This window comes from Brettanomyces nanus, chromosome 1 (genome assembly GCF_011074865.1).
Source record: "Brettanomyces nanus chromosome 1, complete sequence".
NCBI classification, from domain to species: domain Eukaryota; kingdom Fungi; phylum Ascomycota; class Pichiomycetes; order Pichiales; family Pichiaceae; genus Brettanomyces; species Brettanomyces nanus.
Window position 1 is genome coordinate 634,186 of NC_052374.1, and position 21,063 is coordinate 655,248.

The 21,063-nt window shown below is 41.0% G+C and overlaps 10 protein-coding genes across 10 annotated transcripts; 4 read left to right on the forward strand and 6 right to left on the reverse strand.

Moving 5' to 3' along the window:
• Nucleotides 1-34: 34 nt before the first annotated feature.
• Nucleotides 35-2,102, reverse strand: FOA43_000302 (uncharacterized protein; the record flags this gene model as incomplete). Its single annotated transcript, XM_038920635.1, has 2 exons — nt 35-1,603; nt 2,094-2,102. The coding sequence occupies 2 exons, from the start codon at nt 2,100-2,102 to the stop codon at nt 35-37; spliced, it is 1,578 nt and encodes a 525-aa protein (XP_038776563.1).
• A 772-nt stretch (nt 2,103-2,874) lies between these two features.
• Nucleotides 2,875-4,110, reverse strand: FOA43_000303 (uncharacterized protein; the record flags this gene model as incomplete). Its single annotated transcript, XM_038920636.1, has 1 exon — nt 2,875-4,110. One exon carries the CDS (start codon nt 4,108-4,110, stop codon nt 2,875-2,877), a length of 1,236 nt encoding a protein of 411 aa, XP_038776564.1.
• Nucleotides 4,111-4,738: 628 nt separating this feature from the next.
• On the forward strand, nt 4,739-6,169 carry TPS1 (Trehalose-6-P synthase/phosphatase complex synthase subunit; the record flags this gene model as incomplete). The annotated part of the gene is made up of 1 exon (XM_038920637.1): nt 4,739-6,169. The coding sequence occupies one exon, from the start codon at nt 4,739-4,741 to the stop codon at nt 6,167-6,169; it is 1,431 nt and encodes a 476-aa protein (XP_038776565.1).
• A 271-nt stretch (nt 6,170-6,440) lies between these two features.
• FOA43_000305 (uncharacterized protein) lies at nt 6,441-7,724 on the forward strand (the record flags this gene model as incomplete). The annotated part of the gene is made up of 1 exon (XM_038920638.1): nt 6,441-7,724. The coding sequence occupies one exon, from the start codon at nt 6,441-6,443 to the stop codon at nt 7,722-7,724; it is 1,284 nt and encodes a 427-aa protein (XP_038776566.1).
• A 173-nt stretch (nt 7,725-7,897) lies between these two features.
• On the reverse strand, nt 7,898-12,517 carry FOA43_000306 (uncharacterized protein; the record flags this gene model as incomplete). Its single annotated transcript, XM_038920639.1, has 1 exon — nt 7,898-12,517. One exon carries the CDS (start codon nt 12,515-12,517, stop codon nt 7,898-7,900), a length of 4,620 nt encoding a protein of 1,539 aa, XP_038776567.1.
• A 352-nt stretch (nt 12,518-12,869) lies between these two features.
• ECM15 (UPF0045 protein M15) lies at nt 12,870-13,199 on the forward strand (the record flags this gene model as incomplete). The annotated part of the gene is made up of 1 exon (XM_038920640.1): nt 12,870-13,199. The coding sequence occupies one exon, from the start codon at nt 12,870-12,872 to the stop codon at nt 13,197-13,199; it is 330 nt and encodes a 109-aa protein (XP_038776568.1).
• A 41-nt stretch (nt 13,200-13,240) lies between these two features.
• Nucleotides 13,241-14,743, reverse strand: FOA43_000308 (uncharacterized protein; the record flags this gene model as incomplete). Its single annotated transcript, XM_038920641.1, has 1 exon — nt 13,241-14,743. One exon carries the CDS (start codon nt 14,741-14,743, stop codon nt 13,241-13,243), a length of 1,503 nt encoding a protein of 500 aa, XP_038776569.1.
• A 994-nt stretch (nt 14,744-15,737) lies between these two features.
• ARG1 (argininosuccinate synthetase) lies at nt 15,738-16,985 on the forward strand (the record flags this gene model as incomplete). The annotated part of the gene is made up of 1 exon (XM_038920642.1): nt 15,738-16,985. The coding sequence occupies one exon, from the start codon at nt 15,738-15,740 to the stop codon at nt 16,983-16,985; it is 1,248 nt and encodes a 415-aa protein (XP_038776570.1).
• A 514-nt stretch (nt 16,986-17,499) lies between these two features.
• FOA43_000310 (uncharacterized protein) lies at nt 17,500-19,095 on the reverse strand (the record flags this gene model as incomplete). The annotated part of the gene is made up of 1 exon (XM_038920643.1): nt 17,500-19,095. One exon carries the CDS (start codon nt 19,093-19,095, stop codon nt 17,500-17,502), a length of 1,596 nt encoding a protein of 531 aa, XP_038776571.1.
• A 786-nt stretch (nt 19,096-19,881) lies between these two features.
• FOA43_000311 (uncharacterized protein) lies at nt 19,882-20,949 on the reverse strand (the record flags this gene model as incomplete). Its single annotated transcript, XM_038920644.1, has 1 exon — nt 19,882-20,949. One exon carries the CDS (start codon nt 20,947-20,949, stop codon nt 19,882-19,884), a length of 1,068 nt encoding a protein of 355 aa, XP_038776572.1.
• Nucleotides 20,950-21,063: the final 114 nt, after the last annotated feature.

The window sequence follows — 21,063 nt, forward strand, 5'->3', positions numbered from 1 at the left end:
TTGTGTACTAATAGGAAATATAACTTGATGTGACTTATAACAATCCCTGTTTTTTCAACTGCTGGTAAGCCTTTTTGCTGAGTGCATTTCCGTCCTCATCTTCAACTTCCTCGCCAGACTCTTTAAGATGAATAATTTCACGCTGCCTCTTCTGAAGATTCCCTAGTAATTTTAGCACATCATCAATTTTATTCAAGTCCTTGTAGAGAGAAAAATCCTCGGTAACACCGAGCATCTGCAAACCATTTACATGTCTTGGTTCGGAAAAATGGTTGCTGAAAGCACGTCTTCCGTGGTACTCGATATTTCCACAAACCTCACAACCAAATTCCAGTCCCAATCCACTGGCCTTCCATAACCAGTAAGGTATTGGTGACCCGTCTGGGCCTAATGGAAGATTGAGTGGATTGTAATTTTGGCCATGACCGTCTTCGTCATCCTCGATATTTCCATTTGCATTTGAGCCATATGCTTCTGCGTCTGCTCCCACAACATCGTCATCAGAGTCTGTTGCAAAATAGTCTATTTCGTAAAGCGAAATATCCTGTATTTTGGTCAACTCCATCTGCCGTTCTCTTACAGTAAGTAGATTAAATCTCTCTGTTTCGCTTTGTGTCTTTGACATCTGATCTGCTAATAAGGTAGTAAGTACCTCTTTAATGAAATACTCTAACTTTAGCACCTCTCCCCTGCGATTCTCAGTCACAGACTTCCGATGTTTCTTACCATTAAGATGGGAGTTATACACGGTATCCTTCGCAAATGTCTTCTTGCAAGCCATGCAATAAATACCTTGTTCTCTTGGTTCCTTGAAGTGCATTTCTGTAAATCGATTTTTGATACTCACGAGAGATCTTTCCGGTCTCATTAATGGATTTATTTTAATCCAGTATCTTTCAATGTATGCGGATAGATCCATTAGATATTCGTAATATTGATCACTCTTGTTGAACAAATCATCGTCAAATTTAGTGATTTCACCAAGGTACTCCAAATATCCAGGAATTTTGTCGGTATTGATTGGCTTGATTCTCGGAAGCACTAGCCACTTCTTGTACTGTGTGTGTAGATCTAGGTATTTCCCAAACTCTTCTGTACGGGAAAAAATCGAAGACAACGTCATGTCTTTGCAAAACTCACTAAGCACTCTATAGAGATGCCTTTTCTTTTTACTGATTTCTTTGTCATTCGTTTTCTGTCCGTCAAACCTTTGTCGTAGTTCGAGATAGTCATCATTTGAAGAGAACATATCGTATATCTGCCAATCTTTCTTAGTCTTTAGAAATGCCTGATTTTTATCCTCTTCAATAGACTTCTTGTAAAGTTTCACGAAGATCTCAAAAGCCTCTTCACTTTTCATCACTTTTAACTCATCTGTTAAATCGGCATCCATTTCAGAAGAAAGCTTGGATAGTTTTTTCACCTGAATCTTGTATCTATCTATGAAATGTTTGATTTCATGCTGCTGTAACAAGGTTTCGCTAGGTGATATCCTTTTCTTTCTACCAAGGATGCCATGGTCCTTTGAAGTTATAGAAGGAATATAGATATCAGGGTTCCTCCGGATTCGCTTTGTAATGGAGGACTCAATAAGATCAAGTTCCTGCAAGATTCGTCGTTTTTCCTCTAAGAGTGTTGTCATCAGTAATTTGCAATAAGGAAAAGACACTGTTTCCCTACCTTAGATGAAGCGTCGGGGGACGTAAAATATTCAATTTATAAAACTGAGATCGCGATCTCAATCGCTATTAATGATATCATTCCTCTTCACCTTGTTAGATATTTCTCTCTGTTTTGGGTTATAATAATAATGGTTACTGCGTAAGTTAATGAGTACTAGATCACCTGCTTTGAAATTATACTAACGTTGATTACAGAGTTCTATTTGTACAGCATGCATCACCGTCCACCATCACAACATTTCATGATCAAATCTCTAACGAGCTTCCTCAATTGTTAGGTCCCTGGAGTTTTGAGCTACAGATATTCCTCAACAACAAGTTTTCGAAACCTGCTGAAATCCATCCAAGTCAAGTTCCGAATAGATATCTTTACAGCTTAGCTCTATCATATTTGGGCGGGAAAAAACAGACTATTAGCATTATCAATAATACGAAATCTATAGTAACGACGATTCCCAATTCGGATAGAGCAACCGCAAGCTTGGAGAAAGATCTTGTCGATTATGAGCGGAGTGAGAATGATAGCGCGAGCGATGATGAGAATGATGCCAATGATAATGAGGATCTTGTTATGAGAGCTATGAAGAAGAATCAGGAGGATACCATCGAGGAGGCCACCAGAAATAAGAAATTGCTGGAGCATATAAGTCTTGGATGCTGTAACAACTTGGCTATTGATACCAAGGAGAATTTCAACTTTTTGATCATATCAAAGCTTCAAAGTTTGTGGTCTCTGAAGCAGGCGATCAGAGGTGAAGGAGGGTTTGGATATATCATAAGCGTTCCACTTCCAAATCAATCGAGCGATGGATCGGAGGCCATGGAAGATCAAGTAGAAAAGTTTAAGCTTCGGACCAGTAATTGCTTTTTACATGGAGCATTTAAGGGGTTTCTAATTGAAATTGAGCATCTGGATGAGAAAGAAGATGAGCGAGAACGGGAAGAAGATAGGCGAAGACAGCTTACGGATGTAGAGAGAAAGAATAGGCTGATAATGAGGTTCACCAAAAGTATCGGCAAAATAAAGGAACTGATTGAAACGTATAATTTCCCAGAAGGAAACCTATGTTTCAATGTTCTCAGTGAGACAAAGTTGGACTATCTCAGTGACCTTTGCCAGCAGTACTGTGATGCATTACAATTCTAAATATACATTAGTGAAGAAGAAGTTATTAATACTAGATTTTACAGTTCAAATCAAATAGAGTCTTTCTCTTTCAATTCGTATTCTAACAGCCATCTTACTCTGTTCATAGAATAGTAGTTTCTCTTCTGTGGAAAAAAACTTACTGGTGCTGCAGCTACTGGCACTACTTGATGCTTGTGACTCTGAATCAGATGCCCTCAGATGTGTATCAGATGTGGTTTCAGAAATGTAGATGTTCTCGAATTTTTCAGCACTGCAACCAAGAGTGACAGGTCTTCCATTATTCGTGTGCGGTGTGGTCTCATCAAATAAGTTCGTTGAAACAACCACGGGCTTTTCTTCGTTTATATGAAGACAGTTACCAGTGGTAATATCCTGAGTCACCATCTGAGATCTTCGTCGTTTAAGATTCGTAGAGGTTTCAAAGGATTTGTCTCCGGAAAGCTTGATCAGCGCCTCACAAGCCTCTTTTCTCTTTGATTTAAGTGTAGCCCTATATATTCTTTCGACTTGAATATGTAGTCCCAAATTCTCAAGATAGCATTTAATAATACTAGCTCTGTCATCCTTATTGAAGGTGTTGGGACCGCAGAGATCACGCTGTCGATTCATCACTTTCATCAATATTTGCATCCTGAGTTTCTTGTTTACTCCATGTTCGTTGTATATGCCAGATTTGTTAACAAGTACATCGACATACTTCTCTTCTGAATCGTTTGGCCTCAACACAAGAAATTCAAAATGCTGTGCAGTATTCAATTCCGGAAGTTGATGCATCTGGTCGGGTGAGTCGCTGAGAATTAGCAAAGAACGAAACCTATTCTTTATGTAGTCGATTAGGACTCGATAGGGGTTATTCAATAGTTCCTCTTTGAACCGTGTGAGATTATATATGGTATCCAATCTTTTGTTGTGTATGAAATCATCCTCCTTTGTATCACTGGGTTTGGTGTAAGATGAATGTACGTAGTCAAAGTCATATCCTCCTGATGTAGGATCCTGTTTCAGAAATGGACTCAATGCATTGATTTTAAGTCGTCGATAATCATAGAGAAGAGATTTGATCTGCAAGTCGATGGAGTCCTCTAGTTCACCTGTAAAGTAGCTTGGGATGTTTACCGCTCTGTATCCGGAAGATCGCTGGATGGCCTCTTCAGCTAATTTGGACTCATTTATCTTATCAATATCGCTAGGCCCATCGATACTATTTGCAGCATGTCTAGAAGTGAGGAATGTATCAATCACAGAAGGAATTGAGAATATGAACCATATGAAATCCATAATACAAACAACGATCCTTACAGGAAAAGATGAAAGCCTGGTTCTGAGAACAGAAGAGAAAAATATATATATGAAGCTGTAGCTCACTCGCTCAGCTATTGGGACTCGAAGGCTATTACCGCAGAACTCAATGAGTCAAGTGGCCTACCTACCTACCCTCTTTAACCATCTATACCAGTTTAGAGAGGTTGTAATATACCCTTTTATAATATTGCATCCGTACACCAAGTTATAACGGGGATTATCCCTCTTTAGTCTTATTGGGTAAGGCATATCGGTATTATGAGCAATAATTGTTGAGGATTATCAACTAAGCAGTTAGGAAACAAGATGGGTCAGGAGAACTTCAGATGTGATTTACAAGATACTGATTGCTTGCTTGAGCTCTATTTCAATCATTGGCTCCAAAACTCGGTGAGTGAAGCCGACTTGGTATTACTATCCCATACCCTAAAAATCCGCGGTGCTTTATCTTCCTCCGTTAGCGCTGCCTTAATTTTATATTTCGTCATTCTGCAAGTTCCTTAAATTATATTTTCCCCTTATTAATTCTTGTACCACCTGAGTATCTCTCTTGCTACTAAATCAGCTTAAATAAATATTTTGGTTATTCGGCCTAATTCCAGAAATGTCACAAGAGTTAGCAAAACATCATGGCAATGTCATCGTGGCATCGAATAGAATTCCGGTCACCATTAAGGAGGACGAAGATGGCAATTATGGATACTCCATGTCATCCGGAGGTCTAGTTACAGCATTACAAGGTATGAAAAGGCCGTTTCAATGGTTTGGCTGGCCGGGCATGTCCGTAGATGATAAAGATGAGGCCGCCGTTATTGAGAAGGATTTGAAAGAGAAATTTAACTGCTTCCCGGTGTGGCTAAGTGATGAAGTTGCAGACCTTCACTATAACGGATTCTCCAACTCTATCCTCTGGCCATTGTTCCATTATCACCCTGGTGAAATGAACTTTGACGATGCTGCTTGGGCGGCGTATATTCAGGCCAACAAGCAGTTTTGCAATGAAATTATAAAGAGAGTTCACGATGGTGATCTTGTCTGGGTACATGATTACCACCTTATGCTAGTTCCTACCATGTTGCGAGAGCAACTGAAAAAGAAGGGATTGAAAAATGTTCAGATCGGATTTTTCTTGCATACTCCTTTCCCCTCTAGTGAGATATATAGGATTCTTCCAGTGAGAGCCGAAATCTTGAGGGGTGTTCTGGGATGTGATCTCATAGGATTCCACACTTATGATTACGCTCGCCACTTTCTCAGTTCAGTCGAGAAGATACTCAAAATCCGCACGAACCCTCAGGGTGTTTATTACGATCATAGACAAGTAACTATTAGTGCCGATCCCATTGGAATTGACGTCGACAAGTTTCTCACTGGTCTGAAGAAAGATTCTGTTCAGGCTAGAATACAGCAATTGAAGCAAATGTTTGGACCTGACACTAAGTTGATTGTAGGTGTTGATCGATTAGATTATATCAAGGGTGTTCCTCAGAAGTTGCACGCTTTAGACGTATTTCTCGAAGCCCACCCTGAATGGGTAGGAAAAGTGGTACTTATTCAAATTGCTGTTCCATCAAGAGGTGATGTTGAGGAATATCAGAATTTGCGCGCCAATGTCAACGAATTGGTGGGCCGGATCAATGGTCGCTATGGCACTGTAGAGTTTGTGCCTATTCATTTTCTACATAAGTCTGTCAACTTTGAAGAGCTTATTGCCGTATATGCGGCCAGTGACCTCTGTTTGGTTTCCTCAACGAGAGATGGTATGAATTTGGTTAGTTTTGAGTACATTGCCTGCCAGGAGAAAGGAAAGGGTTCGTTAGTATTAAGTGAGTTTGCCGGTGCCGCTCAATATCTTAATGGAGCCATCATAGTGAATCCGTGGAATACAGAAGAACTCGCTGAAGCCATATACGAAGGTTTAACTATAAGTGAGGAAAAGAAGGCCAGTAACTTCCGCAAGATGTTCAAGTATATCCGTAAGTACACTGCTAGTTATTGGGGGGAGACTTTTGTGAAGGAGTTATCTAGGGTTTAATGATCACGAGAGAATGGAATTAGGTATCTACGAATAAATTGTACGAGAAATTAAAACTGTATTTCATTATATTTTTTTCACCCGGGTTTGAATTGACTTCGTAAAACGGGCTGACAATTTTAACATTTTTTTTTTTCCTTTGTCCTTACTGAGATTGTTCGGGCCTCCGAGAAAGAGATTTGCAAGTTTCCTCGCTTGCCCTAGTTGTTGTTTAATTGATAAGGGCCATCATTGATGCAAATAAGGTTAAAGAATTAACTGCTGTACCAACATGGGTCAATTATTGTCACAACCTATAACTGAGAAGAACATTACGTTTGTTCAGCATGATCACATCTCTCATTCTATAGGAGAGATGCAAGGATATCGGCTCAGCATGGAAGATGCGTACTGTGATATTAACGACACACTTCCGATTAAGATCAGAGATCCGAAGTTGATGAAGATAGTGCACGAACTGGAAAGTAAAAGTATTTCAGATTCCGGTGTTGGAGTAAAGTCGGAAGGACAGCGAACAACATTCAAAGAGCCACACGAGGACCTGAATGATGGACATCGACATGGAAAGGCAGAACGACCTCAAATTCCAAGACATGAATTGAATGGAAATATGCTTTTGAAGGATCATTTACACACGGACTATGTGATGAAGAGAGTGAAATTCAATATATATGGAGTGTTTGATGGACACGGTGGTTCTAACACCTCTCGATATATGGCGGAACGTCTGCCATCTGTGTTGACAAGAGGACTTAAAGGAGAAATCCAGAAGCTATCAGATGAACAAAAATGGAAGCTTATACGCGGTGAGGATGTGTTGGAGCTTATAAACTTTCCAAAAGTTATGAAGGATGCTTACATGAGGCTAGATTCCATGTATTATCATGCTCCAAACAACGACAGTGGTTCTACCGGTGTGGTGGCGTTAATATTTCAAGGGTATTTCATTGTTGCCAATGCAGGAGATTCAAGATGTGTTTTGAGTACAAGCGGTGCTGCAAAGAACATGTCTCTCGATCATAAACCCAAACATTTGGGAGAGTTGATGAGAATTCACAATGATGGTGGGTATGTTGCTGCAAATAGGGTTAACTCTATTCTCGCTCTTAGTCGAGCATTTGGTGACTACAACTTCAAAATGCACAACAGTAAGAATCATGGGAAGTTTGCACTAGTTCGGTCAAAGCAAAAAGTGAAGTTGACTCCTCCAGAAGAGTATCAAGTGACGGCCGAACCTGATGTGTTTATCAGAAAAATCACCACTCAGGATGAGTTTTTGATAGTGGCTTGTGATGGTGTCTGGGACTGTTATAGACCTCAGGATCTTGTCCACGTGATTCGCCACGAGCTTTCCCTTGGCAAGAAGCTCACTGATGTCAACGAGTTAGTATTAGACAGTTGCATTGGAATGGCAAATACTGTCACAGGGATTGGCTTTGATAATATGACTCTTATTATTGTGGCGCTTCACCAGAACTACAAGGACTTGAATGATTGGTATACCCATATGAAGAATAAGATCCTGGATGAGAAGTTCGGTCAGCTTGAGCGCTAGGCAAGATGTTCACCATTTATCTTCGCTTTACTTTACTCTTAGCTTTTGTATCATAGATTTATTATGTTATATCATAGCCACTGACTGCTCCATTTTTTATGAAATTGGTGCGTACCATTTTCGCTAGCTTTTAATACAGCAACGCTAAGATATTACAGTAATATTACATGAGTTCACACTTTGTTTGTCTCCTCCATCAATTTCAACGTTTTGACGGTCGATCCCTCACCGAAGTTAATGCCATACGACGAGCTCAGTCTAAGGGTACCATCCATCCAGCGTTTCAGAATAGTAGTTCTCTGCACCTTTTCTAACCGAGAAATTGGCATTCTACCCGATGCGACAAACGAAACCACGTCTATAATCAACCTGAACTTGTTCATTATTCTCATCACTATTAAAGGCACAATCGAACAATGATTTTTTTTCATTGACGTTTCCAGCACTGCTACGACGTAGTTTCCTGTCTTAAAGACGCAAGCCTTGAGAATCACTCTGAACTGCTCCAACGTAGATTCAATGTCACTTGATAGGTATTGCAAACCAAGAACTTCAAAACTCTCTTCGATTTTTCCTAAATTAAAGAGTAGTTGTAGTTCCACTGGATTGTCTCCCTGCGTTACATTTTTATGAACACTGTGTAGAAATCCAAAGTCTCCAGTCCTCAAGTAAGATACTTCGCTGTTCCAATTTTCAATTGTGCCGTGTGTGATGTCGTTAGTATTTCTGGTGTTTGCACTTCCGCTTAAGCCACTTAGGGTCGATTGAGAATACACCCATATTTCTCCAAGCTCGCCAACCTTACAAAGTTGTCTGGTCTCTGGGTTAACCACAGCGATTTGAGTATTTATAGAGACAATACCGGAATCCTGAACCTCAATTGAATCAGGATAGTCTTGAGGATTCACTAAACTAATGTAGCCTTGGGCCAAAGCGAGCGGATCGAGCCATAGATTCACAGGCTCAAATGAGAGGAAAGATCTCATAGTTATGAGCGGATTCAAAAGATGCTGGTAAATATTGGACAACGCCGTACTGGGAAGATTGGATTGTTGAAATGCTTCTTTGAAACGATCCATGATCTTGGAGTCTGGACGACCTTCCCAGCCAATCATGAGGTTTTTCAAATTTGAAAGATCACATCTCTTTGAGATGACCGTCCGAGTAGCATATACTAACATCTTACTTGTCACAAATACATTTTCAACACTATATTTTGAAAGTGAAATCCAAAATGCGGTAGGATTTGCTCCATATTCAACGCTGGAAAACAAATAGGTTGTACATCCAAGATAAATCCCCATGACAGCGGCTTGCAAAAATCCTAGTCCAGCGGTATGCCTGACACACGCCACTATGGGCTTAAGGCTGCTCATCTGGCAGGTTTCCTTTAGATTCATGGCCAACGACAGCAAGCTTCCAAATGTAAGCCTAGCTCCCTTGTATGTATGGTCTGCATTCCATGTTATCCAGAGGAGGCATTCCTGACGTTTGGTTTTTCTCAATCTCTTTCTATAGTTCTCCAACTTGACAAGCATCGATTTCGACGAGATATTACTCTTTGTATGCTTTGACGTATTTCTATACTTTGGAAGTTCCATTCGCTTGCCGTTGACCAATTGTTTCAACTTCGCACTGATGGGCTTGCTTTTCATGGATTGCTCGATATCTCCACTAACAAAGACAGCACGAACGTCATACTCTTTAATGATATCAGTATAAGATTTTGTGTCTTCATCAGCACGAGTAGCATCAAGTGGAGGGATCGGTATAACTACCAATCCTGCAAACCAGCAGGCATAAAGACAAATAACATACTCTTCGGACATGTGGTACACGAGTATGACATTGTCACCGGCCATTAAATTCTTCTTTTCCAAAATATAGCTGCAAACGGCAAAAACTCTATTTTCAAACTTTTTCCATGATAGTGGTTTAAGCTCCTTGATACTACCTCCGTCGATCAGAGCAAACGCTAATTCATCTGGTTGTTGACTTACACGTACCTTTAAAATATCGACCAAGCTCTTGTAGCCAGAGAGTTCCATATTCTTCCGGTCATCTGTACAATTATCTCTCATATCTATTCCAGAATACTGTAATTGGGCGTAGCTTAGTGCATCAACTCTGATTTGAGATGAATAACGAGACCAAATTCCCCCCGTTAAATCGTCACCATGATGAATTGTAGCCAATGAGTTTGCAAAGTTAAATCTAACAAACGTAGGAAAAAGTCGGCCTTCCATAAAGCGTCTCTTGCAAAGCATATTAGCAATTTCTAGACGGCCGCTTCTAATGATCCGAGGTAGCGTATTTGGCGCAGTAATCATCACACAGAAAAGTCTGACTTTATGAACACTCTCAATGAACATAAATGCCTGCGAAGTCATATCGTTTAGAGCTGTCTCGTTCACCTTAGGAATCGGGTTCTTTTCCTTCGAAAGAGGCACTGAAGATGATTCAATAATTGCAACCGGGAGGTACTCATTGTTGATTTTGACATTAAAAAAAGAGCAGTCGGTAACTTCCGGAATGTTTCGAACAAGAGTTCTCACCAGGTGGCTAGCATAATGGTACCTATATTGAGTAACCCCGGGAGTAATATGTGTTTGTAACTCAACTGACTTCTCTTCTGGAGTAGTTGTGGCCTCTGTATTTGGCTCTGTAGTAACAGTAGAGGTGGACTTCTGGTTATGCGATTGAATCTCTAAATATTTGTCATACCAAGTAACATCCTGGTTAATTCTATCCTCATAGAGTCCCAAAATGTACACATTACCGCTGTAGATAAATCCCAAAAGTCCCGTTCGCACAAAGTTCAAGTTCAATATTCCCTCGTAATCGGAGCATTCAGCTTGGAAAATCGATTGGGTTTCCTCGGGAAGCCCCCAGTATCCCCCTGATATGCAGTGGGAGTCAACCCAGATCTCACCGACTTCCATAGTGCCACTTAACATTTTGCCCTCAGGATTGACAACTGCAAGAGTAGCATCTGGCACTGGATAACCAAACGCCCCAACACGAATATACTTAGAAGATTCGTCATCGTACGTAGACGAGGTGGGAGGCGGCCTGTCGCTAACTATTTTGACAGTATTGGTAGTAAGAGACTCTTTATCGATTAAAACCTCAGATAATTGTTCAGTCATAGTTCCATCCTCGTTTTCATCGTTGGCAATAACCTCGTCTGTCATCGGTTTTTGAAAAACACACCCGAGGTGGTCCTCGTGGCCGATCCAATCGCGTATGGAGATTATGGCTCCTCCGTGTTCACTTAGAGAGAGCATTGGAGCTATAATTTTTCTAGGATTAGGATGTCCTAGAGGTTTGAACCATCTATCACTTAATTTATCATCAAACTCACAATCCACAGTCATAGTATTGATTAAGCACCACTTCACGGAAGATAAGTTCACTTTCACTTTTTTGTTAAAAGTCCTCGTCAATTGAGGAAAAGATTGATAGTTGTAGGCAACCTGCTTCAAACTTAGATAGTCTGAAAGTAATATAGAGACCTTGAATTTCGAGATTATATGGGCATACAATCCAGGAACTTCGGTGGTCCTTTGGTGGGCCCAAATTAGAGTGTTTCCTGAATATATGGTGAAAAGCGCACCTATAATTAAGCCAATTGATTCTCTCACGTCTAAGGTACTTAATAGCATATGTTTCAACCTAGTAAACTGTGATGCAGGTCTGATTAAAGTGCCATTTTTGATGTCAGGGTTACTGGAAAGAATCGAAGCAAGAGAGGTCATCTGATGAATTATAGTTCTATGAGAAATGGCAACGCCTCTCAACTCACTCGTCGATCCTCTTGAATATTCTATGTATGCCAAATCGCTGACCTTCAATGGTGGAGGTCCTTCCTTCTTGGAAGGTTGGTATGTACCCATATCGCTAGTTTTCCAAACTTCCACTCCCTTTGGCCATAATGGTGTTTTCCGTTTATGTGTCAGTTTCTCAAAGTGTTTGTACACAGATTCAGACATAAGGCAAAGATGTGACTGTGTATCGGTCATGATCTTAACCATATCTTTCACAGGTAATCCACTATTCATAGGTACGGCAACCGTACCAGACAAAAGGCATCCGTACAATGCCACTAAAAAGTCAATGACCTCGATGTTTTGATAAATAATGCAGACCCTATCTCCAGGATATAATGCGGCCTTGGTCTTAATCTGTTTTGCAACTTTCTCGGCTCTCAAATACAACTTATCCCAAGTTAACGTTTGTGTCTCTTTTCCCCTTTGATCCATGATGATGATAGCAGTATCTTTCGCATATACAGTTCCTCTCTTTCGCAAAAGCATGGCCAAATTGTCGAATGTTGCTGTTTGAATGTACTGTTCAAGAACTCTTGGATCTAAGGGCCTCTGCAACTCCTTAGGCACTCCGCTGTTCTCCGATTTCGCATGTGATTTATAATACTCATAAGCATCAGCATCAAGCCCCGAAATATGTGCCTCCGAAGGGCTGCCTGTAGAGCCATCAACCTGTGTTTCAGATGGTGAATAGTAAAAGTCTTGAGCGGCTGTATGATCAAACGTTGATTCAGCAGAGGTCGAAATTCTGGAAAGCGTACTGTTGTGCCTTGGGTCAACCCTTGAATCACCTCTAACATTGGGGATATTATGTACATTTAAATTCAAGGATTCCAGTATTTCATGTCGTTTCTTTATGTATCCCTTTTCCGTTAAATACCCTTCTTGAAAGTCAGAAACTAATCTGAAAAGGCTCCTTTCTACTTCAGGCTGAAGATTTCTCGGCACAGTGAAGTCTAAGCTCATTGGTTAGAAAAAGGACGTAACGCAATTAGTTTCTCAAGCCCTGTAGTTATGATATACAGCTTTTAGGCCTGAACTGCAAGATAGTATTTTGGCCTGTCTAGCCAGATTACATAAACCTTTTTTTTTGATTCCAGGCATCTCTCCGTGTTTTTCTTCCCCCCCCTCTCTTCTTCTTCCCCCCCCCCCTCTCTTCTTCATTCCTTTGGGCATAACAGTGAGCGCGGATTTCTTGCATCTGTACACCGCTTGGAGAAGTATAAACGGAGAGGCTATATCCGACTATTTGAAGTAATCAAGACAATTGTTACAGAGAGTGAGTTGCTTCGATTTTGCTTTGTCTAGTATTTTCACGATGCCTAGAATTCCCGTTAAACTTAATTGCATTGCTGATGTTTGTTTGTTACCAATTGGTACCGGTGCCCCATCGGTGTCCAACTATGTGACTGCGGCCGAAAAGATGATCAGAGATAGTGGTCTCAAAAGTACTCTACATAGTGCTGGCACCACCATCGAAGGCGAATGGTCTGAAGTTATGGATGTTATTGGCAGACTTCATGAAAAAGTTCATAGTATGGGGGTCCTGAGAATACAGAGCGATATCAGGGTTGGTACAAGAACTGATAAGGCCCAGACTGCCAAGGATAAGGTGGACACCGTTGAAAGAAAGTTGAAGAACTTATGAAGTTGTTTCACAAGTGTTTGAAATTACTACGTAATATCCAATTATAAATTTCCAATCACAACAGATTTGATCACAACGTAGTCGTCAACTCCGTATTTAGATCCTTCTCTTCCGAATCCTGACCAATTCACTCCTCCAAAGGGTAATGCCGCCTCAGATATAGCACCGGTATTGACACCAATCATACCACAATTTAGCTGTTCGGCCACATGGAAAAGTCTTGTGTAATCCTTAGTGAAGAAATAACCTGCTAGGCCGTACTCTGTGTCGTTAGCTAGACCAATAACCTCCTCTTCAGTCTTAAATTTAATTAGTGGTACCAAAGGACCAAATGTCTCGTCTATATTAACATCAGCAGTAGTTGGCACATCGGAAAGTATCGTTAATTCATAGAAGTTTGGGCCTAGCTCAGTAGCTACTCTACCTCCAGTGAGAATTTTAGCTCCCTTACTTACGGCATCTTTCACCTGAGAGCTCACTTTGCTCACTGCCTTCTCATGAATGAGTGGTCCATGAGTCGTTTCAGGATCCATGCCGTTGCCCAATTTTGTGGCCTTAACTCTTTCCACCAATCTGGCAGCGAATCTATCATATATTTCTTCTTGAATGAACAATCTGTTGGCACAGACGCAGGTTTGACCAGACTGTCTTAGTTTGCAGTCCATTGCAGCATTGACAGCATTTTCCAAGTCTGCATCACTGAAAACAATGAATGGTGCATTGCCACCCAATTCCATGGAGAGTTTCTTCAAGGTGGATGCAGATTGTGACATGAGTGCCATGCCAACTCCCGTAGAACCAGTGAAAGACACTTTCTTCACAAGCGGAGACTCGCACACGATACTGCCAACCTCTCTGCTTTTGTTATGGGCAGTAGGAAAAATATTGAGCACGCCTTTGGGTAAACCAGCCTTTTCAGCAAGGTATGCTATTGCCAAAGCTGTAAGTGGAGTATTTGAAGCTGGTTTAATTACAGCAGTACAGCCAGCAGCAATGGCGGCTCCCAGCTTTCTTGTAATCATAGCAGCGGGAAAGTTCCAAGGAGTGAGAATACCAACCACTCCGATAGGCTGCTTCATAGTGAGAATACGCTTTGATCCACTAGCAGAGGGAATCATATCACCATAGATTCGAGGGGCTTCTTCTGCGTACCACTGGAAGAACGATGCAGCGTATTTAATCTCGCCTCTTGATTCTGCCAATGGTTTGCCGTTTTCCGCAGTAATAATTCGAGCCAAATCTTCGGTATTTTCAGTAACTAGCTCATACATTTTCATTAAAATGGTATTTCTGGCCCTGCCAGTGGTCTCCTTACTGAACTTTTCAAATGCGACTTGGGCATCTTCAATACATTGCTTAATTTTATCCAATGGAGTATCGTAAACGTTTAGTATAGGCTGGTTGAATGCGGGGTTATTGACTGCAAAATTGTTCTCAGTATCATTATACCATTTTCCGTTTAGAAGAGCTCCTGTTTGCACCAATTCGATATTTTTGATGCCATATTTTTCGGCAAAATCCTGGATTTCCTTAGATGAGGACATAGTTGGGAGTAAAGATTGATGAAACGTTAAGAAGAATACACTTCAAGAGAGGGGAACTGGCCTTATATACACTTCGCCACTGTAGCAGAACAAGAAATTCAGTGATTTTACTGTCCAGTCAGATACATTGTGTTCTTCAATAGTCCGATTTGCTAGCTTAGCGGTTAATTTTTTTTGAATTTTTCCTTCTATTTTCAGTGAGTCAGATCCGCTAAGAAAGGAAAAAATTGTGGGGGCTCGAAAGCCAAATAGCAAATGGCAAATGGCAATTGACGCTGCTAGTTCGGCCATGTGGTGAAGGGATTCCGCAAGAAGATATTGCGGGGAACGGGGAACGAAGGTAATGATCAAATGAGTATATAATTCATATATATACACACGTTAGTAAGCATTTTTCCAAGACCTCCGTTCTTGTATTTATGTTAGTAACCGCTAACGTCTTCGTGTCAAAATTGACTCCATTCCTTAGAGGGAAAAAGCCGCGTCGATTATTTTTGAGGACGAAAAAAAGTGCGATTGTTCTTCACATTAGATAGAGGTGGGATGTCGAATACAAGCAGCGGCGTCAGCGGCTTAAGATCTATCGATCGGCTTTTAACAAATAACAGCTGGCGTTCACGGATATTTGTTACAACCTTCAAGCAACGGCATCTAAGTTAGTGATTTCTTTCGTAGTCTGGACTGTAGGAGAAAATTAACCAATTATGACGCATTGAAGAAAATTTTTCACCTGGAAAATTGAAGAAGATAGCCATATTACATATTAACGCGCACCAAAAATTACCCGATCTGGCATTTTTAACACTAAGCGCCGTTACCCGGAAGTACTTTCCTATCCATCATTGACTCACGAATTTCATTTCCATTCACCTATAAAAAGGAAGGGTTTGACCTCCTCGTTTAACTTTGGTCCACACCTGAACTTTTTTCCTTTTTCCTTTCCCTATAACTGGTATATCTTGCTTTCTTAGTATCTTAGAATATATCGCATATAATGTCTAAAGGTAAAGTTTGTTTGGCTTATTCGGGAGGTTTGGATACCTCTGTTATTCTCGCCTGGTTGATTGAACAGGGATATGAAGTCGTTGCTTTTATGGCCAACATTGGTCAGGAAGAGGATTTTGAAGCTGCTAAGATCAAGGCTTTAGCTATCGGTGCCACTAAGTTTGTTTGTGTCGACATTCAAGAGGAGTATGTGAAAAAGGTTCTTTTCCCCGCTATCCAGGTGAATGCTATTTATGAGAATGTATACTTATTGGGTACTGCCTTGGCCAGACCTGTTATTGCAAAGGCTCAGATTGCTGTTGCTGAGCAGGAAGGTTGTTTTGCTGTTACACACGGATGTACTGGTAAGGGAAATGATCAAGTCAGATTTGAATTGTCATTCTACGCTTTGCAGCCTGATATCAAGGTGATTACTCCATGGAGAGAGCCTTCGTTTTTCAAAAGATTTGCTGGTAGACAAGATTTGCTTGACTATGCCACTGAGAAGGGTATTCCAGTGCATCAGACTAAATCTAAACCCTGGTCCACAGATGAAAACATGGCTCATATTTCTTTTGAGGCCGGTATCTTGGAAGATCCAAATCACACGCCTCCAAAAGATATGTGGAAGTTAACAGTGGATCCTCTGGACGCTCCTGACGAGCCTGAAGATTTCACCATACAATACAAGCAAGGTATACCTGTTAAGTTGACCTTGGCCGATGGTACCGAGGTTTCTGACCCGGTGAAGTTATTCTTGACGGCCAATGCTATTGCCAGAAGGAACGGTGTCGGCAGAATTGATATTGTTGAAAACAGATTTATTGGCATCAAGTCCAGAGGTTGTTATGAGACTCCAGGATTGACCATCTTAAGAAGTTGCCATGTTGATCTTGAAGGTTTGACTTTAGACAGGGAGGTTAGAGCTATCAGAGACAGCTATGTTACCCCAACTTATTCTAGATTGTTGTACAACGGTAAGTACTTTACTCCAGAGTGTGAGTACGTCAGAACTATGATTGCTCCTTCCCAGAAGACTGTCAATGGTGTTGTTAGAGCAAGATGTTACAAGGGTTCTTTGTCCATTCTTGGCAGATATTCCTCCACGGAGCATTTGTATGATGCTACCGAGTCTTCTATGGATGAGTTGACTGGCTTTGAGCCTGTTGATGCAAGCGGATTTATTGCTATCCAGTCCATTAGAATCAAGAAGTATGGTCAGAGCGCTAGAAAGGATGGCGGTTCTCTCAATCTATGAGTATTACCCCTGCAGAAGCATGATGGCCTATCTATAGGGCATCCGACCATATATTTCTTAGCATTGGTATAGACGATTTATTGACATTTAATATGATTTTCTCCTTTTATAAGAGACTACGTAGGGTTTCTGGCTATTGCGGTTGGCCATGACACGGTTGATAAATGAAAAAGTATCTCATTATATGTACAGAATTAATAGGTATTGTACGACGACCTTTCTGTTGTGCCTGAATCTTTCTAAACTACTGTTCCATGGAAACCAGCACACACTTTTCTTTCGACTTCAGCAAGAGAAAACGTTAGACATTATGTATAGATTATATCAAAAATTCAAAAGGATATAAATAAATGATTGGTAAACATTTTTACAATTGAAGCCCGTCTCCTTTAATTGATAAGAGAAAAGGAATTGGTTACAATTCTTCAAAAATGAAATGCTTTTAACTTTATTTTATATAAAGGGGAATGTATGTGTATAAGGTTGAGAAACGTAGGAAATGGTTAAACAAAACCTACCGGGAATTAACCGATAAATAAGCAACGGACAACCACGATTTCCAAAGCTCTGAGTTCTCCACCTTATCTAATCTGTGGTCAATGTATATAATCTCGTCTCCAAAAACGGATTTAGGCCAGTACTCATAAACTCTGACACTTAGAATGAGAATGTTGTAAGCCACCAAGATCAAGGCTCGAGGATCTCCTAGATCAACCATCTCGATAAATCTGTCTGGAATATCAACAATGTATCTTGACAGGGTACCGTACATATCAAACTCAAAACTATGCTGCCCCTGGCCATCCAAAACAGGAGATCCCACTGGGGTACTTGAAAGGCCTTCAAGGGTAACATACCTTACACTTCTAAGGGGATTAGGAATCTCAAAGTTGTTCATATATGCTCTGTATTCTCTGTCGAGCCTATCTATCAACGATGTGAAAATAGCCACTTCTTCCTTATCTAGTGGCTTAACTCTCAACTTTCCAGAGGATTGATCTGAATGTGGGTAAAAAACATCAAGCAATCCGTAAAGGAACGTAGGAGAATATATCAAAGGACTTCTAGAGAAATCATTAAGACAGTAGCGAGCGCAGGCTCTATTGAAACAGGAACAACCCTTGTATATCAGAGCATATCTGGTGAACAAAATACCTAGATTTTTACCAAGAGTATAGTAAGTCTTGGATGCTATTTTTTGATGAGGACAGCCAGTGGCATAAAATATATGCATCATGGTAGTTAGTATTAGTGTGACACACTTCTTTACATCCTCTTCCACTTTAACCTCTTCTACTAACTCACGCATAGACCTGGACATATGATAGTCACCGAGCATTAAATAGACGCTTTTATCCAGATCTAGGACGTCGTCCGTTCCAGTCAGAACCTTTTGGTAGTACAAATCCAAGAGGGAAACAGCCAGAAGAGAATGGTACATGAAATCATACAATGGAGCAAACTTCGTGATCTCCACAATCAGAATTCTATTGCTTGGATCCAAACATATTCGGAACGGCATCGTATTCATTGCATAGAAGTGCAACTTCATGGTTACATCCGAAAAAAATGTGTAGCTAAGAAGGCCTTTAGGGATCTTGAGGTCTTCAACATATGAAAGATCGGTCTTTCGAGAGAGAAACATAGGATGCACGCTCTTGATAGCAGCACACTCTTCGAGAGAGCTTTTGTGATCATTAGATGCAAACTGGGAAGACTGCTTTTTTTTGGTGTGATCAAGTCCATCAGCGAAGCTACCATTCGCACCAGTGTAGTTGGTAGTTGAGGACATATACAGCTCTGGAGTATCTTCAGCGGGAACAGAATCCGCTCCAGACATCGGGTCAGCCACAGGTAGGTAAATATTACTAAAGTCTGGCTGTGGGAGATAAGAGTGCTCATTATCCGGATAGCGTTCATTAGACTTAACCGAATCGATCGACTCATCTGCTAATATCCGTGAAGCATATGGCTGAAACGTTTGCGTAGGTGGCTGCGAAGATGAAATGGCGGCATTCCGAATCGGTATCAGTACTGGAACTTGAGTCAAACCAGGCTTTGGAGTGGCGGAAATGGGAGACATCATTCTGGATGAAACAAAATGACCCATTGCAGGAATGAAGGAGGGGATCCTGCGAGTTACGGGATCGGAAGAAACAGGTGATATTGAGTTCTGCCTCTCCACTGAAGAAGAAGAAATTGAGCCGGTAATACCAACAGTAGACCTAGTTGAGGAGCCTCTTTTGAAACGGGTTCTTCGAGGAAGAGGAAGATATACACATTGTAGTCCACGCTTTTGGCATTTCAGGCATATCGGTTTGGCTTCATCGCACTGAATAAGGAAAAGAAAAAGAAGCTGTTAGTACAATGAATACAATGAATTGGACCAGAACAAACTGTAATGGATCTTTCATTTGCCGGTCGGAACTTACCTTTATTCTCCGCCTCTTACACGAAGTGCAACCAGTTTTAGCCTTTTTATGATGCCTTCTTAACATGGGCATAGAAGAAACTAGTCAAGAATGGAGAAGGGGAAGGGAAAAGTTTGCGATGAATGATGTGTAGAAGGAAAGAAAACAATAACTAATTAGTAAAGGCGAAGCAAAATAAAAATCAAACAAAGGCCCTAAACTGCGGGTTCCGAGATTACGATTAAACCGAAGACTTGCTTAAATTACAGGTCCTGAATCCGGAGAGTTGTACCTTGCTGGAGCCGTGCGATGCGAATCTGCTGAAGAAAAGAAGGGAATATGGGAGCATGCGTGAGGGGTCCAGTGATCCAGTGCGTTAGAGGCTTAGTGAGTGGAAGTGGAAAAATTTTTAAATAGGATAGTAGTCGTTTAAATATGTATGATTAATGCAAAATGTAGAGAGCAGAGGGAGCGGATGGAAGCATTCATGCTTCTGGCTGGTACCCTTTAGTCTTACCGTAATTCTTTTTCTGATTATGAATCAACATATGACGGAAATAAGCCAAGAACTTGTTTCCGGGAGATGTGATGATGGAATCCAACGGCTGTATTTTGAGCATCTGTTTGCATTTGGTGCACTTCACAGCATTGACGGTATTGGCCACTTCACCACGAGTCTTCAAAGTTTTCGTTTCGATGGCTTTCCCCACAAAGTATGGGAATGGCATCTCGATACCGTTGGAGTAGACTCCATGTAGTTTAGTGACATGGTGCAAATAGTTGGAGTCCTTCCTATCGTAAAAAGCACTATCTTGTTCACCCATTGGCAACGGGCAGTAAGGACAAAGTCCTTCGCCACCCCCATCCATACCTCTTCCCATACTGCTTTTTTTGTATCTGAGTACCAATGGCTCATAATAGTTTACGTCACTCATTCCCGAATAGCGAATAGGTAGGGTCTTTGCATGCTGCTTTCTGTTGGCCCTATAAACATATTCCTCATTGTCCCGAAAATGTTTCAAACTGAGTCCATTGGGAGAAATGAAAGGAAGTAGTGTTTGTCCATATATATTGAAGAACTTGTCAGCAGTAGACACGTCAAACCGCTCTATCAACTCAGATATTGTCACCCTACGGCTAAATTTCCTTGGTGCCCGAATGCGGGCTGGAAGAACAGCCTGTGGAATCGGAGAAGTACTTACAGGTCTAACTGATGGCGTGTGGGGTGGCATAGTATTGACTATGCAAGAAGGTGAAACGGGCGTATGAAAATCTGATGTACTTGCACGTATTGAAGGTAATGAGAATATGGAACCAGGTGCATGGGGTGGCTGGATACTGTATACCATATCTCTTGGGAGAAGCAATCTTGGTGGATCCAAGCCCTCTGTTTCCCTTTCTTTCCTCACGGCACTTATTGGAAATACATGCTCCAACTGATATGAAGGCATGATTCTTGGAATTCTCAGCTTTTTTCCAATGTATGTCTGACGGTATTCTGCATCTTCCTCGGACACACCAGATTTTGATAATGTGAACTCGTGTTCCGGCATTCTGGCACTGATGATAGAAGATACCACTTTTACTCTCAGATGGATATTATAAGAAATCGGTATTCTGGCCTTGTAAGCGCTAAAAATCCTCAGAACACAGATTTCCCAACTAGG